The 27,165-nt window shown below is 49.0% G+C and overlaps 1 protein-coding gene across 1 annotated transcript in view; it reads left to right on the top strand.

Moving 5' to 3' along the window:
- INTS3 (integrator complex subunit 3) overlaps window positions 1–27,165 on the top strand; it is a 677,967-nt gene that overhangs the window by 439,378 nt on the left and 211,424 nt on the right. The window contains exons 18-21 of the mRNA XM_086947563.1: window positions 198–301; window positions 3,081–3,125; window positions 3,383–3,502; window positions 16,385–16,538. Coding sequence (XP_086803689.1) covers window positions 198–301; window positions 3,081–3,125; window positions 3,383–3,502; window positions 16,385–16,538 — 423 coding nt within the window. The remainder of the gene's footprint in view (window positions 1–197; window positions 302–3,080; window positions 3,126–3,382; window positions 3,503–16,384; window positions 16,539–27,165) is intronic.

Here is a 27,165-nt window from a genome sequence, read left to right as displayed (position 1 = left end):
GCGAGCACATGCAGCTGTAAAACCTATATTGTGGGAGAATCACGTTTTCATCTGGTTTACCCATTTCGCTCTCTGTTTCTGTTCTCCTGCTTTTGGTCTAACATTTTGTAATTACTGCATGTGTGCGCCTTCCTGTCTCACTGTCCATTACGTCCCCTCCATTCCTTTCACCCCTTCTGCCTTTATCTGTTTTCCAGGAGGACTTTGATTCAGAGCAGCTGGCTGTTCTTGCTTCCTGCCTTCAGGAGCTATTTAAGGCTCATTTTCGAGGGGAGGTGTTACCAGAAGAGATTACCGAAGAGTAAGTGGTTTGTATTCTTGTGATATATAGATATGTTCACTTTTGTGGTGTGTGTGTCTTTGTCTATATATATATATATATATATATACACACACCTTGCTTCTCCCCTGGATTGTTGTCCAGAAGATGACAGCCACTGCTCAGTTTTCAAATAAGATGTGCATCCTAGTATACAATTGGATATTTCTATGTTAAAGTCGATGATTAAAGCATTGTGTTGAGTTCTTTAGGTTTTCAAGACCCTTATTAATGGAATTTTCCTGCCAGTCTTCAAAATGCTCATAAAAGTGTCATCTCTTACAAAGCTCCCATAGCACCATTTGGGTTTAAGGCCCATCGCTTCTGCCTCTTTCCACTACTTAGGGGAACTAGACGGGGGTATCAGCCCCCCCCCCCCCGCCCTCTTTGCTCTCAATGTCAGACCCCTGTCTACATACTTCAGGATCTCAAACTGGGTGACAGGCATTCGTTTTGGGGAGAATCGCACAAGGTCTATCTCTTTGCAGCTGATTTTCTCTTCACCTTGTCTGACCCCCTACATCTCCCAGCAATAGTAGACTTAATCAATCCCTTCAAATCGCTATCGAGCTTCAAGGTCAATAAACAGAAATCACAAATATGGAAAGTCACAATACTGCCCTCAGTGGTACCACAGTTCTAACAACTCACCCCTTCCAATGAATGGACACCTCTGTTAGATCCCCAGGCCTCACCATTACAAGATACTTGGAAAAATGTACCCATACCAACTCTCCCGGTTTTGCCCTGGTTGGGGCTTGCCAGTCGGGTGCAGCTTGGTTCCAATGACGCAGAAAGCATGGGGCCCATGTCTGGGTGTCTCCATTGCACTTAAGTTGTCGCACTAAAATAAACAAAAAAGTGTTGGGGGAGATGCTTGAATCTCATCCACTGGTAATTACTCAGGCAGAAACGCAGTTCGTCGTTTTTTATGCCCACCATGGCCTCCGATTAGAAATAGCCAAACAGTCTTGGGGTTGTTTGTGATTCTTAGGAGAGGGGGTGCTTGTCTGGCATTTCAGGATGGACTGTCCATAAGGAGCAGAGTAAGAAGTTATTTGCATTCAATAGGCCTTTCGCTAGAGTGGCACAATGGGTGGGAAAACAATGGGTTGGTATGCTAGCCCAAGCGATTGCAGTGGTTACATTTTTTTGCAAGCATTCCTCTCATCACCTTTTGTCTGTACGTATTCCACTCCCTGACTATATCTGTACCCATCGGTGAAATGCGTTCCCTACAAAAAAGACGTACAGACTTTGTATGAGAAGGCAAAATGCTGTGCCCCTCAGCGGTGCTCTAGATGTTGCCTAGGGAGTGGAGCAGGTGTCTGGTGTACCCCAACTTGGTGGGATAGTATTGGGTGGCACGCCTATGATGCATATTGGAATGTGTGGTGAGGAAAAGAGTGATTTTAAAAGTCACTGCACCTGGATTGGGCTGTAGCGTTCTGGCTACTCTGGAACGTGTCCTGGTTTGCTCATTCATACTGACCCTGAAAAATCTACCTCTCTATTGTCCTAAAGACCTGAGACCAAGAAGCACCCTGAAGGGTGCTCACAACGTACCCTTTCCCCAACACTCCTGTTAACCACAGCCCTGATTATATTCTGGCAGCAGCAACTGCATTCTACCAGGAGTGGGAGACCGGGGAGGGCAGAGACATGTGCAATCTTTAAGAAGGGCATTATAAAGCCCTTTGAACAATCTCAATAAGAATTCTGTTTCTAAAATGACTTGCCTCCAATATCTCCAATTGTGACACTTGGTTCTCTACCAGCCCAACGCAAATATTGCCACCATAACCCTCACACACTTTGAAAGGCTAGTTTGTGGCTTCTCTGGCTCCAAGGGTCTCGTATATCGAACATATCAAGCTATCCAAAATGGCAAACCAGCCGGCAAATTTCCCTTCCAACATAAATGGGAATGGGACATTGAGACTATATTCTCTCACAAACGGTTGGAAAGGCTATGTTGGAAAATCCTGAAGACTCACTGTCCTCGATACATGCTAGCGCTGTGAACAAGAACCCGCAACATACATAACACATTTGGTGGCCCAGACCTTGTGGGAAGATATCCTGGGGCAGTTAAGAGGGATCTCTGGATACCCTATCTTGGCTGACTATGAAATTCCTAGTTCTGAGACTGAGACTTGACACTGTGGAAGGTATGACATCAGCTGATTGGGCCTTGATAAGGCATGTGGCAGGGGCTCCATAGTAACTATTGCCCTATACTAGAAGAAAGAGTGCTCTGCACCCCTACGGTTCAACAAACTATGGCATATTCTCGCCATGGAACAGGTAACCTACAGTGTATCTCACTCTGATTGACTACCTCTCTTGATGGGAAATCGCATGCTTTGAACTGCTGCAGCTTTTCACTTAATCACTCATCATGGAATAAGAGCAGAAACTCTAGAAGACCCCAGCGCTAGGCACCTCCATCTATGATCTTCTAGCACACTCTCTCTTACTGAGCTTGGCCACAACCTAATCAATGATCCCTTCTCTTTCTGGATGGGATGTTGAGGAGGTGGATCATAGGGTGTAAGGAGAGAAATGTTTTGACAAGTTAATGTATGGCAATAATTGTATGAAAAGCAAAGAACCCATTTTTAGCTCTTCGTAAGCTTGATCTTACTATTTATTATTCGGGACACTTGCAGGATTATATTTTTTTAAAGCTGTTTTATTGTGTTGTGGAAGGCTGGTTTCTGACTTTGGATATCTAATTTTTTGACATTTTGTTTTGCAGATCCCTCGAGGAGTCTGTGGGAAAGCCTCTTTACTTAATATTTAGGTAAGTGTGGTGTAGACATTTTTGCCCTCTTTCTAAATCCAAAAGACCATGCACATTGAATGGTATCTGAGGACTTCGAGGAGGTTCTGTTTGAGATGAAGGCAGGACAAAGCCGGGATGCATCCTGCTGTGAGATATTCATATGAAGTGAATCCTGCTGAAAGATGCCTTTATCAGATCACTCTCAAATGTTCTTTTAGTGCTAACTACATCGGAGAGAACTATCTGATACACTTTCTTTTATTGCCCTTTTCTAGGAACCTGATTCAGATGCAGGAAGATAACAGTGGCTTTTCATTACTCCTAGATCTCTTGTCTGAACTCTATCAGAAGCAGCCAAAGATTGGCTACCATTTGTTGTACTACTTAAAAGCAAGGTGAGGACAAAAGAGTGGTTGAAACAGCACCTCTACTAGGCTATGGGGGTATTGACAATTGGGGGCAGTTTATAGATTAGTGTGGGGTGCACCCCCTTGTACTTGTACCACTTGAGAGATTGGTCCTCCATACCTGGGTCTCTTCATTTCCACCTTTAAGTTAAGTGATACATTTTGATGTTAGCACTTGTAAATTGCATGTTGTGTTCATGTATGAATGATGTTCCTGAGGACATGTCAAATTTATTTATTTATTTATTTATTGGCATTTATAAAGCGCAGCATATACCCTAGGGTGTCTTGGCGCTGATTAATTTGCCAGCTAGATGTTAAGCTGCCTTGCTCAGACCACTATTCTATACCTAGCACTTATTTATTGAACAAGCAAGTTTTCAATTTTTTACGGAATTGGAGTAGAGTAGGACATGCTCTAATGTCCTGGGGTAGAGTATTCCACAGTTTGGAAGCTGCTACCACAAACCGTCGGTCTCCCCACATCACAGTTTTGGTGCGGGGTACCATTAGTTGGTTGCTGTTGGTAGAACGCAAATGGCGTGTAGGTTGATAAGGACGTAGATGGTCTTTAAGGAACTGCGGGCCCTGTTTATTTAGTGCTTTGTAAACAATGCACTGAGATTTAAATCTAGCTCTGTTCTGATTCGTCAGCCAGTGTAGTTTAGGAATGGCGTCGGAGAGAGGTGCAAACTTAGGAATTCCCAGAATAAGACGTGCTGCTGCATTCTGTATGGTCTGCAGTTTTTTTATAACTCTAACTTGGGAGTTGATAAAAAGCCCATTGCAGTAGTCTAGGGATGTCAGTACAAGTGAGCTCACCAGAGTTTTAATGGCGGTGGTAGGAAGATAAGGACTTATCTTTCGAATCATGCGTAGTTTGTGGTGGGCTGTAGAGGCCACTTTACTAGCATGGTCCATGAAATTTAAATGGTTGTCGAAAAGTATTCCTAAGTTCCTTACTTTAGTCACTGGATTGGGGGGGGGGCACCAAAAGTTTGGGGCCACCATGATGCAGGCCATTCTGGTGAGAGTTGTCCAAAAATCATTACCTCGGTTTTTTCCGAGTTAAGTTTTAGGCAATTCGCTGCCATCCACTCACCTAGTTCCGTCAGTCCTCTCTGGAATCTTTTAGCTACCTCCTCCATCACCTCTTATAGCCATCACCAATTGCGTGTCGTCCGCGTAGGAGGTTAGGCTCATCCCATGTGGCTTGATGACATTGGCCAGGTCCGACACATAGATGTTAAAAAGTGTCGGACTCAGGGATGAGCCTTGAGGTACCCCACACGGTTGTGACAATTTAGCAGATTGGTAGGGGCCAAGAGTGACGGCCTGCGTTCTCTCAGAGAGAAAGGAAGCGAGGAGAGCTCTTGCCGTGGAGGAGATGCCTATTTTTCCGACACGGTCGACCAAAATACCATGGTCGACCGTGTCGAAAGCTGCTGAGAGGTCCAGCAGTACCAACACCGCTGTACCGCCTTGGTCTCTTATTATTCTTATATCTTCGGATGCTTTAATAAGTGCAGTTTCAGTCCCGTGGTATTTCCGAAAACCATACTGAGTATCATCTAACTTCTTGTGGGTTTCTATATACTCAGTTAATTGTAAGTTCATGGCCTTTTCCACCACTTTGGCCATGAACGGGAGACTGGCAATGGGTCGGTAGTTTTTTAGTTCTAACTTATCGGCTCCTGGATTTTTTAACAGTGGTTTGAGCAGTGTGGTTTTTAGATTAAGGGGATATATCCCTGAGAGCAGGATGGAATTGCAGACTTGTGTCAGGACTGGTATGATCGAGTCCATCACCGGTAAGAGCGCCGATAGTGGACAAGGATCCAACTTGGTCGTTCCCTTCCATGTTTGCTTGTGCACACCAGATTTTTCATTTAGTTTCCCTTTGCATAACTCTGTAGTTTGTTTAGGCGGGTTAAGTGATTTGCCAATCAACTCCCACCAGGCTGGTATCAGTTGAGCGAGAGGACAATGTAACACTTTATTTGGCTTTTGGAAGCTCTGCATGCAGATCTCTACACAAAGAAGATACCTGGAATTTTTTGGCCCCTTTACTGATGCAAACCATTTTCTGTGGCCTCCCCTTTTGTCCTGCTTTGGGAACTGTCCGGAAATGAGAACCTTCTCACGCTTGAAATGTACTAATAGCACATAAGAAAATATATTTAGAAAAGTCTTGTATATTGTCAATTAAGCACATATCAGCAAAGTGTGCAGCACCTAAAGCCACTCACTCCTAACTTCTCTGTCAATATAGTAGTAGAGGACATCTCACAAGATGTAATTTGGAGCATCTTCTAAGGATGATTAGGAAAACTTCTCATGGTATTATTCATGCAGTACACAAAGCAGTGGACCTTCCACAGCCTGAGCATCTAAATTACATAAACAAAAATTTTCAATAGAATAAAAGACTTAAAAATGAAGAAGCACCTTGATTGTTTGGGCTCCCACCAGACTTATTTCAGGCACTCAAAGAAATACTGACACTAATGCTCTCCTCCCTTTAGTCACTGTATCAATTTGCAAATCTCTATGGCTTATTTACAGAAGCCTTATTTCATGTGATCCACTGACAGAGTGAAGCTCCTCGAACCAAAAACTAATGTCCAAACTCTCTGATCACTTCTGGTCACTATCCATGCTACCAGAACAGAGCCAATCTTATCGCTTAACACACCACGATCACTTTGTTTTTGTGAAGTGTAGCTCTTCAGAAATCAACAGAAAACTTGTAGCACATTTTAATTCACTTTCTGAACTTGAGAAAGATAATTCAGCAAGGTCTTTCAATACAGTGTGTGCCTTTATTTCTTGAACGCACATGATTGGCAGAGTCTACCAGAGAATGAGAATTTGCCTAGCCTTCGTGCTGGTAAGTTCCAATTCTATTAAGGACTCGGAGCTTTAGAAGCCATTGCTCCTCTTGCTGAATGATCACCACATTGTTTGGTATCAATCCCTGCCTCGTGCATCACCCAACGCACCCACCTGGCTATTGTTGGGTAGTAAACAGCCTTGTACGGTTTACGTAGGGCAAGGAGAAGTTGTCTTTCGCCCGGATGGCGAGTGTCTTCAGTCAAATTTTCATACGCACGGAGGCACTGCACTACACACAGTTTAGGGGAATCTGGAAAAGCCGGGTAAGAAATAACCCGCAAAAGGGACTTAGTCCGCCTACTCACTGTGAACAATGCCCCATCCAGGGAAAAAAACTCTAGCAGTGATGTCAAGTGCTCGAACGTCTGAGACCCGCCTGCAGGATACCAGGCACAACAGCATTGCCAACTTAGCTGTGAGTTCTTTACGAGAAAGAAACCTATTTGGCTGCCAAGACAAAAATAAGTTCAGAACCCTGTTTACGTCCCAAAGGACGGAATGGCGCGTTTCAGGAGGCAGCGAGAGGCGAGTCCCTCTCAGAAGTCTGCACACCAAGGGGTGCTCCCCAATCGGGGAACCCTGCACAAGGTCATGTCCAGCCGAGATTGCGGAACGGAAAGTGTTGATTGACAGGTAGGCAAGGCCATCCTTCGCCAAACCGGCCAGGAAGTTAAGAATGTGGACTACATCCACCCCCACGGGATCAAAACTCCGTCGCACACACCAGCGACGCAATCTATACCAGGCTGATCGATATCTCCTGGTCGTGCCATCAGCTCATGCCTTGGAGAGCAGGTCCTCTGTTTTTCCCAAAAAGGCCTGGGAGCGTCCAGCGAAGCCGGATATCCTCCAGACCATCAGCCTCAGCGATCCCTCCTGGACTAACCGGTGGGGAGTCCCACCCGGGCTGAGCAGAATTTGAGGAGAGTGGGGTAGTAGAATTGGAGAATCCCAAGAAAGTTCCAGAAGAACTGGAAACCAAACTTGAGACCTCCACCACAGAGTGATCAACACCACCTCCGCCAACTGACGACGTAGCAACGCCGATGCTCGCGTTATCATTGAAAACGGGGGAAACCCATACCCCTGCTTGCCCAACCAATCCTGGAGGAAAGCGTGCGTCGCCTCCGCCAACGGATCTGGGCGCCAACTGAAGAACCTCGGAAGCTGATGATCCAGGCGCGACGCAAACAGGTCCACTGAGAAGGAACCCCACCTGTCTGTCAGCAAGGAGAACACCTGAGGGTCCATCTTCCAGACGCTGGCATCCAGCAGGTGCCGGGAGTGCCAATCGGCCACTTCGTTCTGTCGACCTGGCAAATACTCCGCCGTGACCGACACCTGATGATCCAGGCAAAAGTGCCAAAACTCCCTCGCAAGGTCCTCTAGCATCTTGGATTTGGTCCTCCCCAGATGATTGATCTAGCGTACCACCGACACGTTGTCCATCCGTAGGAGGACGCACGACTGAACTCTGTTCTTCGTCCAACATTGGACCGCAAAGGATCCCGCCAGCAACTCCAAGCAGTTGATATGCAACGACTGCTCGTGGGCAGACCAGGTGCCACCTGTGGAAAAATCCCCGCACCTGGCGCCAGAACGACTAGCGTCTGACTCAATAACTATGTCCGGGAGGAGCCGAAAATCGCACGGCCATTCCAGGCCTCCATGTGTGTCAGCCACCACCGCATCTCGTCTCTCACTTCCTCCGACAATGGGATCAGCTGAGAGTACGTTAGGCCTTTCCTGAGATGGTACGTCTTCAGACGCTGCATGGCCCGGTAGTGAAGAGGGCCTGGGAAAATGGCCTGGTTCGAAGAGGACAGAAGACCGACCAAACACGCTAAGTGGAGCAAAGACGTTAGCGGCTTCGCCAGAGTCTGACGTAATTCATGTCTGATCTTCGCCATCTTCCTGGCGGGAAGACTCAAGGTGGAAGACGCCGAGTCTATGTTGAACCCCAAAAAGGTTGCACACTGAGCGGGGACCAGAAGGGACTTCTTGTTGATAACAAAGCCCAGTCCCTGAAGCAGGTTGATTGCAACCTGCAGCTGGGCCGCTAACCGCTTTGGACACTGGCCCATTAACAGCATGTCGTCCAGGTACACGATCATTCTGATACCTTGTGCCCGCAAGGCCTCCACCGCCGGGCGTAGTACCTTTGTGAAGCACCACGGCGCAGATGAGAGCCCGAAAGGCAGCGTGGTGAATTTGTAAACCTGACAGTCCCACTTGAACTGGAGGAAACGACGGTGGGGAGGGAAAATTGGAACCGCCAAGTAGGCGTCTTTTAAGTTGAGCCTGACCATCCAATCGGACAGACTTACCACACCCCTGAGGAGGTGAATCCCCTCCATTTTGAAATGGCGGTACACTTTTATCGCGCCCATGTCTGGGCACGATAATTGAAAACAGATGTGGCCTGTGCGGGTAACCAACACCAATAGGCTGTGGGTGGAGCAAAGGCGGGACATGAACCTGCCTTTGCCCAATTGCGTGCTGTCTTTGGTAAAAAGACGCACGCAAACGCCACAGCCTGTAACAATAATCAAAAGCACACGCACGACTGTGTGGTCCGCTTTCAGAAGCTTCTACATGAAGGCTCGCTGTGCGACAGTGCTGCACACTGCAACGCTAGGAGCAAGACCTAAAAACTGTTCCACTAAAGTGGCTGGATACAGTATTTTACAGATGGAAGACTGATAAGAGAATCAACAGAAGGAAAAAGCATTGGTAAATGCCGAAAACTGAAGCATTCACTTTTTTCACCAGCATTATGCAAAAGCAATGCTACACAACCATACAATCACCCCTAGAAAACATCATCACACAAACAAGGCATTACACATCTTTTATGCTTTCAAGGCCTTTTAAAAAGTTACTATACACACATCTACCCAACTGTAGTGCAAAAGCTCCAGCTATGGGAGGGAGAATTTAAAAATGAAACGCACCGCGAGGACCCAGAAGATGACCAGGAAAGGAAAAGCATGCCGAGCTGAATGATTTGGTGGTGGTCCCATCGTCCTAGGACCACACCGGCTGAGTTATGGGCAAACAATTTTTTTGAATAAAGGCCCTGCTAAGCATTGTGGGGTAAGTTTCCTTAGTGCAGTGAATATTATAGTATCTGCTCCCCCACCGAACCAGGGAGAGAAACAGTAACGCTTTCCTTGCGTTTTCTTTCCTTTCTGTGGCCTCGCGCTGCGTTCGCCTTCTTTTAATGGGCGCACTTCCACATGCTGCTGTGACAACCGGCAGCCTTTCCTGGTGGCTGCCACTCCAGCAGAAGCACACAGGGTCTGGGGATGGGGTCCTGGTCTCGTTTAACATAAATCTGCCCAGAAGCGCCTGTATTACATACAAGATGGTGACAGTGTAACGAGGCCCAATATGTGTGTGTGTGTGTGGAACGGTGTTCTTTTTAGGTTTTGACTGGCGATGCGTACGAAGTACGCATGCGCCAAAAAACCTTATGAGTTGTGTGTGGCGTCGGGTCTCCGACCCCTCTTCCCATTGGCTAGCTCCATAAATGGAGGCTAGCCATTGGGAGAGGGCTCTGTCCATCAATCTCGGACCAGATTCGGGGGCGCTCCCGAGAATTTTTGGCTTTTGGCGACGTCATGCTACGTCAGCCAAAAGCCCTCGGGAACGCCCCCGAATCTGGTCCGGCATTGAGCCGGCACCCGCCTTCCTGCTTGCGTGAGTGCTTTGTTTTTTTTTGCCTTGTCTGTTCCCCCCCCCCCCTCCGCTGTCAGTGTGTCCCTGTGTGTCTGTTACCGCTCCGGTTATTGTAGACAATGAGACTGCAGTCCCTGCGCAGTGTACACTCCGCTTCACCAGTACGGGAATAGCATTGCACCGGGTGGTCCCCCCTATGTAGGGTGGCACACGTTCAGCCAGTCCTGCTTTTGAGTCAACAACAAGTTGCATTCTGGGACATCTGATGTCGCAGCATGGAAAGTGCTGGTGCTGTTTAACAAACAGACCAGGAGGGGCTGAAGATATCACACATCATGCTGTGTGTGCGACGAGTGTTGAACCCGCCTTTAGCAGTCTGGCGTTTCCAGCTGGGCCAGCTTGCCACAGCAAGTGTGTGGGCTGGGTTTTAAGTCCCGGTATACCAACACGCTGACCCTTTCCAGGCGGCCTTTTGGATCAGCCAGACTGTCCGAGGGGCCAGACCGGCACAGTATGGGGCTACTTGGCCACTAAGAAATCGGGTCAGCGATTAGGATGTGCAGAAGTATACAAAAGAATGGCCAGGCAGCTCTGCTAAGGGTAGCACGGGTAGTCATTGCTGCATATACTGAGTAGTTGCAAAGAGGTCGCCTGTTGCGGTATCAGAGCTCTCAAGTTTCCTAGGTGCACGCACGCATGTGTGTGTGTTTTAATCAAGTCCAGAATTTTTCTTGGAATTCTGAGATTTGTAGTCCTACTTTCATAACGGGATCCGGGGAACTAGAAATTCCAGAATGCAAAGGAAATAAACATGAGTTGGAACGCACATAGATATGAAACTAGGAAACTGATGATATCGTAAGACAAACTTGACCAACAGCCCTTTGCACGTTGGCATTTTTAGGCCCATACTTAATACTGATAAACTGCAACCTTCTTAGAAGGTAGCACTGGCCTAAAAGAGGACATATCAATTTGGGCCACTGGCAAAACTTGCAGACGATTTTAGCAACACAAGTAATTAAAGATATCAAGCTACTGACCTTAGGTCTGCCTTTTGCTACTTTCAAGAGGTTGTGGTATCCTTTGTAGTAACACTACTCATACTTCGCACACAAAAAAATAATTTTTGTTTACATATTTTGCTTTGTATATTACTTTGGCGTCATGTTGTGCAGGCACAGTAGGTATCTGTATCGAAAAAACGGGCGTCATTTGTCAGACAGTGTCCAAGAAAAAAAATATTTTTCAGCTTAAAGGATTATAAACGTCGAGGCCTCGAAGCTCAGCATGGCTGTTCTTCACAGTCAGAAGTGTGGCGCTTAACACAAATCCAGTTATCCTTCAGGTGCCGCGGGTTCCTGCCGCAAATTGCAGGTTATTAAGATATTAGCTCTGGGGGCCACACAACTGCTCCAGTGTGTGTGTGTGTGTGTGACTGCTCCAAGCTGTGTGTGTGTGTGTGTGTGTCTGCTCCAGTGTGTGTGTATGTGACTGCTCCAGAGTGTGTATGTGACTGCTCCAGTGTGTGTGTGTGTGTGTGTGTGTGTGTGTATGTGACTGCTCCAGAGTGTGTGTGTGTATGTGACTGCTCCAGAGTGTGTGTGGGTGTGACTGCTCAAGTGTGTGTGTGTGTGTGTGTGTGACTGCTCTAGAGTGTGTGTGTGACTCCCCCAATGTGTGTGTATGTGACTGCTCAAGAGTGTGTGTATGTGACTGCTCCAGAGTGTGTGTATGTGACTGCTCCAGAGTGTGTATGTGACTGCTCCAGAGTATGTACCTCCGTGTGCCCCTGTTGCCTGCTTGTGCCTCCGTGTGCCCCTGTTGCCTGCTTGTGCCTCTGTGTGCCCCTGTTGCCTGCTTGTGCCTCCGTGTGCCCCTGTTGCCTGCTTGTGCCTCCGTGTGCCCCTGTTGCCTGCCTGTGCCTCCGTGTGCCCCTGTTGCCTGCTTGTGCCTCCGTGTGCCCCTGTTGCCTGCTTGTGCCTCCGTGTGCCCCTGTTGCCTGCTTATGTCTCCGTTTTCGTGCCCCTGTTGCCTGCTTGTGCCTCCGTGTGCCCCTGTTGCCTGCTTGTGCCTCCGTGTGCCCCTGTTGCCTGCTTGTGCCTCCGTGTGCCCCTGTTGCCTGCTTGTGCCTCCGTGTGCCCCTGTTGCCTGCTTGTGCCTCAGTGTGCCCCTGTTGCCTGCTTGTGCCTCCGTGTGCCCCTGTTGCCTGCTTGTGTCTCCGTGTGCCCCTGTTGCCTGCTTGTGCTGTGTGGGTGTGTGTGGAGGGCTCTGTGTGGCTGTGTGTGTGGGAAGCTTTGTGTGGCTGTGTGTGTAGGAAGCTTTGTGTGGCTGTGTGTGTGGGGGGCTTTGTGTTGTGTGTGTGGGGGGCTTTGTGTTGTTGTGTGTGGGGGGGCTCTGTGTGGCTGTGTGTGTGGGGGGCTCTGTGTGGGTGTGTGTGTGTGGGGGGGCTCTGTGTGTGTTTGTGTGTGTCATTTGCGAGAGATAAAGCTAGTGGCATTGTAAATGACAATGCCATTTATTTATGTTAAAAAAAACATAAATAAAAATAATGTCAAGAGCAATGCCAATGGCTCTAACTTTAACAAAGGCAAAACCATTGCATTGTAAATGCTTGTTTAGTGGTTCGTGGGAAGAGGGAAATGGGGTGGGGGAGCCACATGAGGGATGGGACACACTACTCAGACCTCAAGAGCATGTCCCCAGGGAAGCAGTTTTGTTTCAAGTAAGATGCGGCCTAAGAAACAGAGCTGCCGACTTTGAGCCTGGGGAACTGGGTTTGAGTCACAGGACGGCTGGTAACACACAACATTTTGTATCTCCTAACAAATGGAATTAAACCATGTTGGAACAGTTACAGGATCGGGTGAACAAACGGGAGCAAAAGAAAACAAGGAGGAGGGAGAAGTGCACGGAACAGGCACCCGTCTGATGAGCAAAAAATGTAAATGCTGTGTGTGCTTGCTGGGAAGTGCATACAAGATGGTGGCAGTATAATGAGGCCCAAGAAGGGGTGGGGAAGTGGTGCATGGGAGGTAGGGAAAAGGGTGGGGATGCAACACGAGGGACTGGACACACTGCTCAGAACTCGAGTCCGAAGAGCATCGCCCAGGGAAGCAGTTTGTTTTTCGAGTAAGATGTGGCCTGAGAAACAGAGCTGCGGACTTTGAGCCTGGGGAACTGGGTTCAAATCTCGGGTCAGCTGGTAACAGAAAAAAATAATCTGATACCAAATAGAAATAAACAATGTTTGAACAGTTACTGGATCGGGTGAACAAACGGGAGCTAAAGAACACAAGGGTGAGGGAGAAGTTCACGGAACAGGCACCCGTCTGATGAGCAAGAAACCAAGAAATGCAAATGCCATGTGTGCTTGCTGGAAAGCCAAAAGTCAACAAAAAGAATAGTGCCCAGGATCAGTGCAGGACCACAAGTAGTAGGTGAAGTCCTCAAGCCCAAATTCGGAATATTGCAAAAAGAACTATTGATGGACAGAATGTTGAACAATATCATGCATTCACCCCAGTACAGAGATCTGGACCAAAATCTGTCGTTTTTTTTTGCTCCCGATGCCATTCCAGTTTAGACCCAGCCATATGCAAATCAGTCTTGACCCTGTTCCCCATGGGAACAGTCAAGCCTGAATTGCCAGGCCAGGTTCTCCCTGGACCGGACACAAACATCCTGGTACGGGTTTCGGGGTATCACCCCTCATCAGCCAGGCCAGCTTGACTCCAGTGGCATGGAGAACACGGGACCCACGTCTGGGCATACCCGTCCAATTCCGGGTGACAAATGCAAACTGGGGTGGCATGGTGAGTAAAAGAACAATAGATTTAACCCAGATCTCTTGACTGGGGGCGGATGTTTGATTTTCTCTGCATTCCGTCCATCATCTGCGTGTCTTTCCCATTCTGAATACAGCATGTCTTGAAGAGACAGCGCCAGCTTTGCCTATTTGGGACCTAAAAGAACTTAGTTTTCAGTGAACCCACTACTTGAGTATTTTGCCAAAGACAATAAATAAGTTATCTGTTCAAGCAAATTGCAGGTGACCTAAATCGTTCCTAGAGACTCTCTCCAAGATGGTGAAGACCCTCCATGAAACTGTTGAACATGCTTTAAACAACTGAGTTAAACTAACCCAAAGGAGGAGCCCATTATAATGAAGAACTTCTAGAGCTTGATGAGAAAACTGGGGTGGGAGTTTGGGGATTGTGGTTATTTTACGTCTATTTTATGTTTGCAAAAAAAGAGATTGAAACAAAACTGGCCCATATTGAGGCGGACCCTGACAGCCCACACTGCAGAGGCACGAGTTTGCAGATGTACGTATGAGTGGGATGACTGCAGCGACTTAGTAAGCCTCCCTAGATGTTGCACCAGATGACTGTCATTTTTTCACTTCTTTATGGCATGGGCTTTATTAAGTTCCGCTCTACCGATGACTACAAAGGCGAATGGTTTCTTAAAATTTTAAGTAACATAAGGTCCTAGCTTATAATAAGATGCACCCCCATGCCCCTCTCCAGGCCACATCAAAAAATACAAGAAAATATGAAAAAGACCAGAAATGCACGAGGTGATGTAACTTTTTGCCTGGGCTCGATAAACTGTCATTCTAATAGAAAGACAGAAAATGTTTCGAAGTTATTTGAAAAGTCACAAATCTCCCCCTTGGTAACATTGTCCATGAGCATCCATGTTATTAGGAGAGTTCAAAGCGCGGCCACCAAATGTGCTAGGACCTTCAGTTTTTTTTGTGTGGAATTGATCAGTTTTAACAGTCCTACTTTAACCATCAGCAAATCACCCCCTTCTTTAGAAGTGTCACAGGATACTATGCTAGAGTCGAGTTCCAAACTTACCACCACCTCTCGGAGTGAACCTTGGCTGCTCAAGGCAGGTGAGGTTGCGGTCGATGGAGAAAATGGTTTGGTTATCCAGCTGGGACATGGGACACACCCCAGGAACCCCCCTTATCCCCAGGGAGAGCGCCCGATCACTACAGACTGGACCAGAGAAGAGGCGGCTGCACCGCTGGGTGTGGGTCTTGTACTCTTTGTACAGCCTTCGCTGCGGCTATCATGCAGGCTGGCAGAGAAGAAACACGCCGAATTGTATGTAAAAAGAGAAGCTTACTCACCAGCGAGGGACACAGAAGCCTGAATTACAACTGAAGAGCTTCTGTTACAGCACGCGTGAACTCTCCAGAGGGGAAGCGATTTCTATCTCATCTCGGGGAAGATTTAACCTTCTGTTAAAGGTTTATCCCCTCCTAATGAGATTAAACGCTGCCGCTCCTGCCAATTCATTATCTTTTATTGTGTGTGTGTGTCAGAGGCACGACCCTTCCCTCCTCCAATCTTCCTCTCCGCATCTCTGCTTCCTTAATTAAAAGCGCTGCCTGAAATTAATTCTTGGCAGCCGCGCCCGCCGCGGTGTGTGCCTGCACTCAGGATTGGTACAGGCTGCGGTCCCGTGAACCGGGTCCCAGGCAGGGAGCCAGACCGGGCTTCCGTGCTTCTCCCCGGACGGTTTTAGGTTCTGCTCAGTTGTCTTTGGGGTGCTTTTGAGCCTGCCTGGCCGATGGGACTCAAGCTGTCCCGCCTGCCTTCAAATCATGCATAAACATCCCTCTCCGTTGCTTTGCACTGGTCGTTTGTTGTACTGAAACCTGTGTGACCAGACTCTGATTCCTGAGTGTGGTAGCTCCAATATGGGGGGGGGGGGCCTGAAGCCACATCGGATCGAAAATATTGGGAATACACTGAGGCAGTGGCGGCCTTAGGGGGTGGCCTGTCAGGGGGATAGGTAAGAAGTTACCTTTCAGGCCTTTTAGTAGCACTGCACATCACGCGGTGGTAGGAGAGCTGGGGCCCTCATAACGTGGCCATATGAGTGAGTGACCGTGCAAAGGGCAACAGGCGATATGGTGAACCTGTGTGCGAATAGAAGCAGGGTTATGTGGGATGAGGGTGAGACTGCAAATGATTATGGACTAGAGGCAGAAGAGCAGGTACACAGCAGCCTTGGGACAAAGCAGGAGAAGGCCGAGCGAATGACATCCATGGAACTCTTCAATTGATTCATCCAGGGTTTGGAAATCAGGGATATCCGATTGCCAAAACAGGTAAGACAGATAACCGAGTGACATTTTTGTGATTGGAAGATTGCAGAGGGGGACTTGTGAGTGAAGCCCAGGGAACGGTGATGCACAACCAAAGCGTATTCTGCCTCCTTGCTTGTTCCAGGTGTGCCAGAGGTAGGGTTTGAACTTTTGTTTTCTTTCAGTAAAGCAGCAGCTGGAAAAATGAATCTATACGAGTCCTTTGCACAAGCCACGCAGCTGGGCGATCTCCATACATGCCTGATGATGGACATGAAAGCCTGCCAAGAAGACGATGTTCGGCTTCTCTGTTACCTGACGCCTTCCATTTACACAGAGGTACGTTCCCACCAAGGCTGAAGCCTGTTGCACACACTGCACTCTGTGATGGTTTAATATCTCATACAGAATCTTGTTGGAGGTCCTTAAATCTCTTTTGGTAATTTAAGCTGGGTCTGCTATTCCCCGGCATGATTATTTCTACTAGCTGACAAGTCCTCCAGTAATTTTTTACTTTGCCCTCCAGCATCAGTTCTTCTCCAGAATCATACACTGCAAAGTCCTCCATGGCTTTATGGAGAAGTACTTTAGAAACACATTGGAAAACCATCTTCCTCTTCAATTATTTGGAGTTTTCACAGTTCACGGGGGCTCTGCCCTCTTCACGACTTCATGCCTGCTAAGTTAATGCCTAGCTCCAAATGAAAAAGTTTTGTTAATGTTGTGCGCTCACGGTTTACTATAGTTGTTTGATGGGCTTTTTTATGATTTCTCCCTTTTAGGTTTTTCCTGCACAGCATTGTGCTTGAGAAACCAATTGTTTTAAATAGAAACTTAAAAGGGACTTGCATCCAGCCTCCTCTCTTTCCTGGCTTCTCATTGGTTCCTGTGCGTGCCACTTACCTTTCCTGCATTCCTATTGACTGCTGCATATTTTCCTGCATTTACCAATGCTTGTTCCACGTCTGCTTCTCTTTATCAGTTTCCCGCCGCCGAAATACTGTAAACATCCTCTTTGGTGGAACTATATTTTCATAACATTTTGGCTTTTACTCTTGCATATTTATGTAACATTTGTTCGCCCTGAGAGATTGAGTGATTTGCATAGAATCACAGGATGTTGGTGGCCCAGCGGAGTCTCGAACGGGGATCCTCAGCCCTCGAGTCAGCAGCTCTGACCACTGATCCACATCCACCCCACTTCCATGTTACCTGTCTGGGAGCAATTTCCTTCTCCCAGACGATGAATGATGAAATCAGCTCTTGATTCATTACATTGGCGGAACAATGCATTACCAATGCTTGTGATTTTTATGGTGTGTCCAGCATTTGGTAAAATTAAAGGTTATTTGAAAATTACCTTATGTCGGTCTGGGATTTTTCCAGTAAATTACTCTAGGACTGAATTCAACAGTAACTAGAGCATGTTATCATCAAAACTCCCCCGTCCTTCATTTTCCCACTCTAAGATGCATCTTTTTAGTTGTATTTATCTCTTCACATGAAGCATTATGGAGTCCTTCATCATCTCTATTCAAAATGTTTAGAACAGCATATATTGAAGCTGTCCTGACTGCATGATTTGTGGCTGATGAGTTGTTCAGTTCTCTAGTGAGCTCTGTAATGTTTTCATTTTGCAGCAGGGTGACAAAGAGGAATAAGATAGGCCGTTCAAAGCCTGGGCCCAATGTGGTCAAAGGGCTTTGTGATGACGCTTCTCACCTAGGTTGTGTGCATGACACTGATGTCCTCGACTGTCGGCAATCCTCAAGTAAATGAGAGAAAGTGCTATGAAGATTGTGTGCTATAATTTCAAGCAGGATTGAGACAAACCATGGAAAATGTCCAGTAATGGTGATGAGGAGTCAAATGTACAGGAAGTCGATATCAAGAAATGTTGAGGAGGAGTCTCAAAAATAAAACTGTTCAATGAACGGGAAAAGAAAGACGCTGCAGCTCTGGGGAAGAAGAAATCAGTCACACAGAGCGATCAAAACACAATGGGAATCACTGATCGCACAAGGGCAAAGGTAGTTATTTTGCCAAACTAGAACTCTCACCCAGGAGAGTATTGTATTGATTCAGTCAGGGTGCTTCTCAAGGAGCATGGCTAAAAAGTTCAAGGCCCCCCTCCCCCATCACATCCCCTATCACCTAAGTTTCCTTTCCCCACAAGGCCAGGGATTCTTCACCTTATTGTTGAAATAAAATTAACAGAATTTATAAAGCGCCCAAGGCCCATGGGTGTCTAGGCGCTGTAGTGTTCCCAAGCTGTGTAGTGAACTGATTAGAGTACTTCAAATTATACTGCACCTATTTTATCGAATAACAGCCAGGTTTGTAAGGCTTTTTTAAAAAGGAGATGCATCTTCAGGGATGTAAGATGGCTTGGAAGAGTATTCCAGAGCCTTGCCCCAGCAACCGAGAAAGCTCTGCCTCCACATTTCGTCTTCCAGACTCTCAACAGCATAATGCAATTTTGGTGGGTTGAGCTGAGATTTCTAGCAGGTACATACCTTTTGAACATTGCTTTTAAATCCGATACGTTCTCCTTATAAAGTGCTTTGTGCACCGTACACAAGGTCTTAAACTGGACATGTTTCTCTACCGGGAGCCAGTGTAGGTCTTGGAGTCCTATCAAACACCGAATGCCGTTTTGGAATGTCCAGCGTGAGCCATGCCATTGCATTCTGCACAAGTTGCAGCTTTGCAAGAGTTGACTTGTTGACCTCAAGGTAGATCCATTACAGGAATCTATCCTCGAAGAGACCCAGGCAAGAGCAACGTTATTATGCACTGGGAGGACAATAAATGGGAATATGTTAATGAGCATTCTAATCTTCTAGAAACAGGTTTAGACTATGCCCAGAGACTGCTCACTATCCAGAAGGACACCCGGATTTTTAAGTGTCTTCTGGAGTCTGAGGTGTACCTAGCGTGTCTGACCACCAGTTGCTGTTCCAAATCGAAGAGTGACCTCCAAAGAGAAGTACCTCTGCCTTCTCTCCATTCAGTTTGAGGAAATTCTTGGCCGTCCAAGATGCTACAGCCTTCATGCAGAGATTAAAATTGGCTGAAGTATCCTTGATGTCTTTAGAGATTGACACAGTGATCTGAGTATCATTGGCATATGACGCTACCATTGACCCAAAAGAATGAACAAGCTTAAGCAGTGGGCACACGTAAAGATTGATTAAGGTGGGGCTCAGAGAAGAGCCCTGAGGGACCCCAAACGTCTCTAAGCGAAACTGGTTCATTACCACCGTTTAAGATCTCACAGTAAGAAAAGAGGACAGCAGATTCAGAGCTGTGTTTTTAATTCCTAGTTCCTGCAGACGGTTCGTCAGCAGCTTGTGAGAGATGATATTGAAGGCCGCAGACAGATACAACAGGATCAGTCCAGCTGCCTGCCCTGTGCCAACCAGGCGTCCGATGCTATCAGAAGCAACTACCAGAGAAGATTTAGTTCCATAGTTTCTACCAAAGCTGTGTTGCGACACATCTAGCAAACCTGGCTCCTCCACAAATCCCATACATTTTTGATAAATATGTTTCTCCAGAATCTTTACTTTGACACGAAGCAGAGAGATAGGCCGATAGTTTTTCAGATCATTAGGATCTAGATTCAGCTTCTTGAGTAGGGGACCTATTACACCCTGTTTCCACATCAGTGGATCGTGCCCTGTCCAATGGCTGTGTACATATTTGCCATTTGAGGGCGAGAGACCGTATTGGCCGCCTAGTGCAAAATATTAGCGTAGCAGGACTCCTGCGTTTATTCCAGAATTAGTATTAAGGAGTAGTGATTCCGTTAGATCTTGCGTCAGAGGTGCAAAGACCTCCAGTGTCTGCACATCCTGCTCCTTCACCTCTGTAGTTGCTATCGAGCATTGCTGCAACTCCCTACTGAGCCTGGGGAACCATCCTCTGTTGCATTATAGGCATCAAGCTCCACATAAATAGTTGCAATGTTATGCTGAAAGATGTCAGTAAGCTTGTTACAGAATCTTTGTGAGGCCTCTGTTACTGAGCTCTCACATGCTATCCCTTCCAGATGGCCCTGGTACATTAACTTATAAATAATGGCCAGACCTCCTCCTGGTCTTCCTATTTTATCAAGTCTTAGTATTGAGTATCCGGAGGGAACTGCATCAGCTAGGTCCGGACCTGATGCTTCCTTGGCCTGAGATTCTGTGATAAATGCCCAGTCCGGGCGGTGAGTCATCATAAATTCAGCAAACTCTATTTTATGTTTTACCAGGGTAGTGCATTAAGTCACAGTTAGCTAATCTGGTTTGACTTTTTTACTGCCTGATGTGTGCCGCATTGCTAAGAATTTTTAATTTGGGATGTAAAAATTTGGCTTTTAAATAGTGGTGCTCCAAAAATCTGTTTAAATAGTTGCAGTTCTGCTGCCACTTCCTGGTTGAAGGTGGGGTCAGCTCTCTATTCGTGCTCTGTTCACAGACAACTATGTAATGTACTGGGCGCGGACGCAGATGCGCCCGTAGTGCCTTCAGTCACAAATAGCTTAACTGGTTAGGCATTTTACTGCTTATTATTTGCGCTACATTTTCCAAACTTTTTAATTTGAGACATCAAAATTGTGCTTTTAATAGTGGTGCTACAAAATTGTGCTTTAAATAGTTGTGTTCACCTCGCGGAATAGACTCCATCAACTGGGGTGGGGGTTGTTTTGTAGAATCTGAGAACACCAAATGTGACTAATCCATGTTAGAGTTTCAAGACTAACGAGAGAAGGTATAGCTGGGAGTTGTTTCGGTCCTATAAGAAAACCTTCCTCTCTGTGAGGAATGTTGTTTCTCTGAAATTGGTAGTCAAACATATACCAGCAACTAACTCCCATCACAAAAGGCAAGGCCTGTATCATTTAATAAACTCTAACTCATTTAGACAAGGTAAATTCTGATTTTCCTTTCCTCGCCCCGCATTACACAAGTTACATTTTGTATGTTTTTGGACACCTTGGCTGCAAAATCCTTGTGACCTCTGGGTACTCAAGCCTGGCAATGACCTCCACAGTGGCTTTCACTCTGCTTGACCACTTGATCAGGGCCTGGCTCTACTCTTTATTTGGGAAGTTCATCCGCCACCTAACAAGTAGGGGGTTAGTGGCTAACCTTCTTACAGGAATTTTGGCTTGTCCTAGGCTTTACGGGTGGTAGAAAAATCTGGAACCTGGTAAAGGGTTTATCCTTGCTTGTGGTGGCGTACAGTCTTTATAGAGGTCCAAAGCAACACAGACTTTCTCGCCATAAAAAGCAGCATCCACCTTTTGTTGGGCCTTGAAGGCAAGCCAGGGACAACTTTAAACTTGATGTCTGTCCAAATTATTTCTTCACTCGAATTAGGGTTATCTTGAGCATGTACCCCTCTCTTTTCTGGGCTTTCCATTCAGGCATTTAGAGATATATTTTCAAAACTGTTCAACGTGTTCTTTTATAGGTACAGCTATGAAGGTGTGTAGTTTACCCTGGTTGCCAGGAGAAGGCCAGAAAAATATTGGAAAAGGTAAAGAGTGTTGTCAGGGTAGTAATAGGAACGCTAGTTAAGCTAGGAATGTCTTTCCACCATCCAGACATCTACGGGTTAAAAGTAGGGACCCCTTGAAAAATGACAGCAGTTTGTCATGGCTGGTATTGGTAAAGATAACCTGCAGGGCAATCATATTTACCACACTTCTACATGTTACTACCACTGGACCACCAGTCACCCTGCACACTGTTTTCCAGTATCTGAAAGAGACACGTTAGTGATAGATTCCTTACCTTAGAATATCCCCAGGTGTCAGACTGGATCCGGAAACTTTTGCGTAGCAATACCCCTGCGCGTCGGTAGGTGTTGTCCGCGGCTCCGCGGCCGTCGTCTGCGTCGTTAGCGCCAGAATTGCGTCGCCGGAGTACTTAGACGCCGCCCTCGCGCGCTGACGTCAGTTCTTCTTTTTTCCGCGCCAGCTTGCGCAGATCCGGAGAAGCTCTACCCCTCAGTCACTTTTTGACTAAACTTTTTTGATCTTTTGATCTGTTTTCCTCGAGTCGTTCGACTCCTACGGTGCCGGTAGGAATGCCCGGGTTCAAACCCTGTTCCAAGTGCAGCCGACTGATGTCGGTTACCGACCCCCATCGCCGGTGTCTTCAGTGTCTAAGCCTCGACCACGACGACCGAACCTGCTCCGACTGCCGGGCCCTGACGTCTAAGGCTAGGTGGGAGCGGTCCCGCAAGCGACTTGAGCTCCGGCAGTCGGCCCGCGCCGTTCAAGGTCCCGGTCTCACAGGAGGTCAAGGGACCGGTTGCGGGGTCAGAGCCCGCATGGCTCCGAGAGTCGGCATCGGTCTTCGTGATCAAGGTCCTCAGGTAAGAGGCATGAGAGGTCGGAAAGGCGTCAATCCTCTTACGGCCCACCCCGACGCTCGCGCAAAGCGAGCGGGGTTTTGGGTGACCACACCCACGCGGCTCCGACGGAGTCGCGGGCGTCGCAACCTATCCCACACCTTCCCGGTCCCTGGGCACGATGCGACGCCAGAGGAGATCGAGCGGTACCTCATGGCCATGAGGTCTCTCCCTCCTCCGTGGGCTCCGTGGCGCCTTCGGGCCCAGTGGTCCCGGCTGGGGGGCCTTGCGGGTCGGGTGCTCCGGGCCCGCCGGCGACTTCAGTCCCGGCGCCGCAGGCCCCCACTGGATCCGGGTCGTCGCCGGTCGATCTCACCGACCCGACCCCTAGGGTGTCGCCCCCGTCGCCGACTACGGGCGACGCCGTCCCTGATCCTGCTCACGATTCGGTTCCGGCGCCGGAGCGGCGCCGCTCTCTACGTCGTATGGAAACTTTTACTTCCACGAACCGGCCCCATCCTTTGAACCTGAATTTCAGGTGATGGGTGACGAGGGAGATTGGGAGGGGTCTGTGGACCCTCTGGCACAGGAGTGACAGTCTCAACAGGACTGGACATGTGAGCTTGGGGATGCCAGTGGACTGGACACTTCGCCAGACACTGGTTTTGCCTCCCCTCCAACTGTGGCTACGGAGGAGGGGGCTGCCTACAGTGTAGTGTTGACGCGGGCGGCCAAGGCTATGGGCCTGGAGCTCCCCGTCGCGGCCGTGAGGACTAACCTCCTCACTGAGGTCCTTAAACCGCAGGCAAGCTCGGCTGAGCCTCAGCTGATGTTTAATGAGGCCTTGTGTGACGTTCTTTTGGGCACTTGGTCCAAGCCCGCTACAGGTCAGCCTGTAGATGGGAACGTGGCCAGACGCTACCACCCGGCTCCGGGCGACCCTTGCTTCTTGTCCACCCACCCCACCCCCGAGAGCCTGGTTATCCGGGCCTCTACTTCCCAGACCGTATTCCCGACGGCGCCGCCCGATCGGGAATCCAAGAGGTACGAGCAATTCGGTAAGAAGGTGTTCTCGTCCCGGAGTTTCGGACTGCAGTCAGTCAATACCGCATGCCTCTTGGGCCGCTACACTCACACTCCGTGGGACACGGTCGCGGACGTGCTGCCACCATGTCCGGAGGAGGCCCGGACTAAACTCGCTCAAGCCCTTGCGGAGGGTCGAGATGCGGCACGCTATTCCATCCGGTGTGGGCTGGATACCACGGACTCACTGGGCAGAGAGATGGTACAAACGGTGGCAGTTCGACGCCACGCCTGGTTGAAGACCGCCAACTTTTCGGCTGATGTCGAGGCCACCCTTCTGGACATGTCGTTTGATGGCCGACGCCTCTTTGGCGACAAGGCAGACCATGCGCTTGAGCGTTTTAAGGACTCCAGAGCTACGACCAAGTCCTTGGGCCTCTCTGCCCCACGCCAGCAAACGGGTGCTTTTCGCTCCTTTCGTGGCGCAGGAAGGGGCGCTCCCACACTTGCTGCCAGCCACGCCCTGCAGAATAATACACAGCGAGGTGGTGGCCGTGGAAACCACTGTGGCGGCGGTCGGGGACAAAGGCGAGGCCAGTCCACACCTTCCCCTGCAGCATCCGCCTCAAAACCCTCCTAGTCCGTGCTTTCAGGCCCATGTGACGCCAGTGGGGGGCTCGGTTCGCCATCACCACTTCCACTGGCGCACTGTCACGTCGGACATGTGGGTGCTGCAAATCGTCCGAAGGGGCTACTCCCTCCCCATCAAAGCAACCCCTCCAGCCATGCCACCGCAATACCACCGCATGTCGGAGGATCACTTGCAACTCCTGCAAGAGGAAGTTACGGCCCTCTTGGCCAAGGGGGCCATCGAGCGCGTTCCTGGGCCAGAAGTAGGGTGTGGTTGTTACTCCCACTACTTTCTGGTACCCAAGAAGGGCAAAGGGGGCCTGCCCCCTATCTTGGACCTACGGAACATCAACAGCTTCCTCTGGAAGGAGAACTTCAAAATGCTGACATTGGCTCAGGTCTTAGCTGCCCTGGACCCAGGAGACTGGATGGTAGCGTTGGACTTGCAGGACGTTTATTTCCACATCCCCTTCCTGCCGGCCCACCGGCGCTACCTGCTGTTCACGGTAGACCACGAGCACTTTCAGTTTACCGTGCTCCCCTTCGGCCTTACCAGCGCCCCACGGGTGTTCACGAAAGTGATGGCGGTGGTCACAGCTCATCTGCGCAGGTTAGGGGTTTGTCTTCCCCTACCTCGACGACTGGTTGTTAAAGGCGGGCTCGCCCCAGACAGTCGTCGGCCACCTCCAGACAACGGCGGACCTCCTGCACCAGCTGGGTTTTTCCATCAATGTGCCGAAGTCACACCTGTGCCCCTCTCAGAAGCTCCTCTTCATCGGAGCGGTCCTCGACTCGGCGCAGTTTCGGGTTTATCCTCCCGAATAGCGGGTCCGGGATATTCAGGCTCCGATTCCAATCTTTCAGCCATTATCCCGGGTCTCGGTCAGGTTGACGCTGTGGCTTCTGGGGCTAATGGCCTCCTGCATCCTTCTGGTGCATCACGCCAGGTGGCGGATGTGGGCTCTGCAGTGGGACCTGAATTTTCAGTGGGCCCAGCATCAGGGCAACCTGTTCGACCATGTCATGATCTCGGAGGGCACTGCGAGACAGCTGCAGTGGTGGCTCACGGACCGAGATTGGGTCAGCGGCAGGTCAATCTCCCTTCCCCAACTGGAGTACGTAGTTGTGACTGACGCGTCCCTCTAGGGCTGGGGAGGCCACATAGGAGAGGCGGAGATCAGAGACCTCTGGTCTCCGGCGGAGTCCCGGCTCCATATCAACTTTCTGGAGCTGCGGGCGATTCGTCTAGCACTGAAGGCATTCCTCCCCTCTGTCCGGGGGAGTGTAGTGCAGGTGTTCACGGACAACACCACCGCCATGTGGTACTGCAACAAACAGGGCGGGGTGGGGTCGTGGACCCTAAGCCAGGAGGCACTGCGCCTCTGGCAGTGGCTGGAACATCAGGGCGTGTCCCTGGTGGTTCAACACCTAGCAGGTTCTCTGAACGCCAGGGCGGACGAGCTCAGCCGAAGGTGCATGATGGATCACGAATGGCGTCTGAACTCAGACGTCGCACAAGGCCTCTTTCTGCAGTGGCGAGAGCCTTGGTTAGATCTATTCACCACAGAAGAGAGCGCACAATGTCATCTGTTCTGCGCGTTGGAATTTCCAACGCGGCACTCGCTCGGGGACGCTTTTCGTCGCGAGTGGAGTTGCGATCTGTTGTACACCTTTCCGCCTATACCACTTCTGCCCAGAGTGCTGAAGAAAATCAAGCGCGACCGGGCCCACGTCATCCTTGTGGCTCCGGACTGGGCGCGAAGGTACTGGTATCCCGAGCTACTCAGTATGTCAGTCGATCCCCCGATTCGTCTGCCTCTTCAGGAGGACCTTCTGTCGCAGCAGCACGGGACGGTCCTCCACCCAAACCTGTCCAGTCTCCACCTCCATGCTTGGAGATTGAGCGGCGACAGTTGAGGCCGTTTGACTTGCCTCCTGAAGTCTGTAATGTCATTCTGGCAGCCAGGCGTCCCTCCACAAAGTCGGTATATGCCTGCAGGTGGAACAGATTTGTGGCATGGTGCACAGCAAAGGCTGTGGATCCTCTCAATGCCCATCTTTCTGAGGTTCTCCTCTTCCTTCTTTCTCTTGCCCAACAGGGCTCTGCTCTGGGCACTATCAAGGGCTACCTTTCTGCCCTTTCAGCCTTCTTAAGGTTACCTGATCAGCCTTCTTTGTTCAAGTTCCCCATTGTAAACAGATTCTTAAAGGGCATCACTCATATGTTCCCTCCTGTTCCTTTCGTGATGCCCCAGTGGGACTTGAACCTGGTTCTAATTTACTTGATGTGCTCTCCCTTTGAGCCGCTTCATAACTGTCCTCTCAGTCTTCTTACACTTAAGACTGCTTTCCTGGTTGCCATCACCTCTGCCAGAAGAGTGAGTGAGCTCCAGGCTCTTTCCTCTAAACCTCCTTTCCTTTCTGTCCATCCGGACAAGGTTGTGTTGCGGACAAGACCCTCTTTCCTGCCCAAGGTAGTCACAGCCTTCCACATAGGGCTGTCCATCACCATGCCCACCTTCTTTCCGCCTCCGCATCCCTCAAAAGAGGAAGAGAGGCTCCACCGTCTGGACCCAAAACGTGCGCTCTCTTACTATCTGGATCGCACACGCCAGTTCCGGGTTGATGACCAACTCTTTGTCGGTTACGTGGGCGCTAAGAAAGAAACGACTTGCGGTCCACTCTTTGGCTAAGAAGCAACCTCCTGTTGGGCTGAGGGCCCACTCCTCTCGGGCCACGGCGACTACTACTGCCCTGGGCTGGGGAGTCCCCTTGCAGGACATTTGTCAGGCAGCTACGTGGGCCTCGCTGCACACGTTCGCAAGACACTACTGCCTGGACAGCCAAGTCCGGAGGGATGGCTTCTTTGGCCGTTCCGTCCTCCAGGACTTTCTGGTGTGATTATTGGTTCGCAGACCCACCACCAGGGTTGGTATTGCTGGGGTATCTATTCTAAGGTAAG

Source organism: Lissotriton vulgaris, chromosome 12 (assembly GCF_964263255.1).
Source record: "Lissotriton vulgaris chromosome 12, aLisVul1.2, whole genome shotgun sequence".
Taxonomy (NCBI): domain Eukaryota; kingdom Metazoa; phylum Chordata; class Amphibia; order Caudata; family Salamandridae; genus Lissotriton; species Lissotriton vulgaris.
Note: the sequence above shows the minus strand (reverse complement) of the source record. Positions and strands in the feature narration are given on the sequence as shown.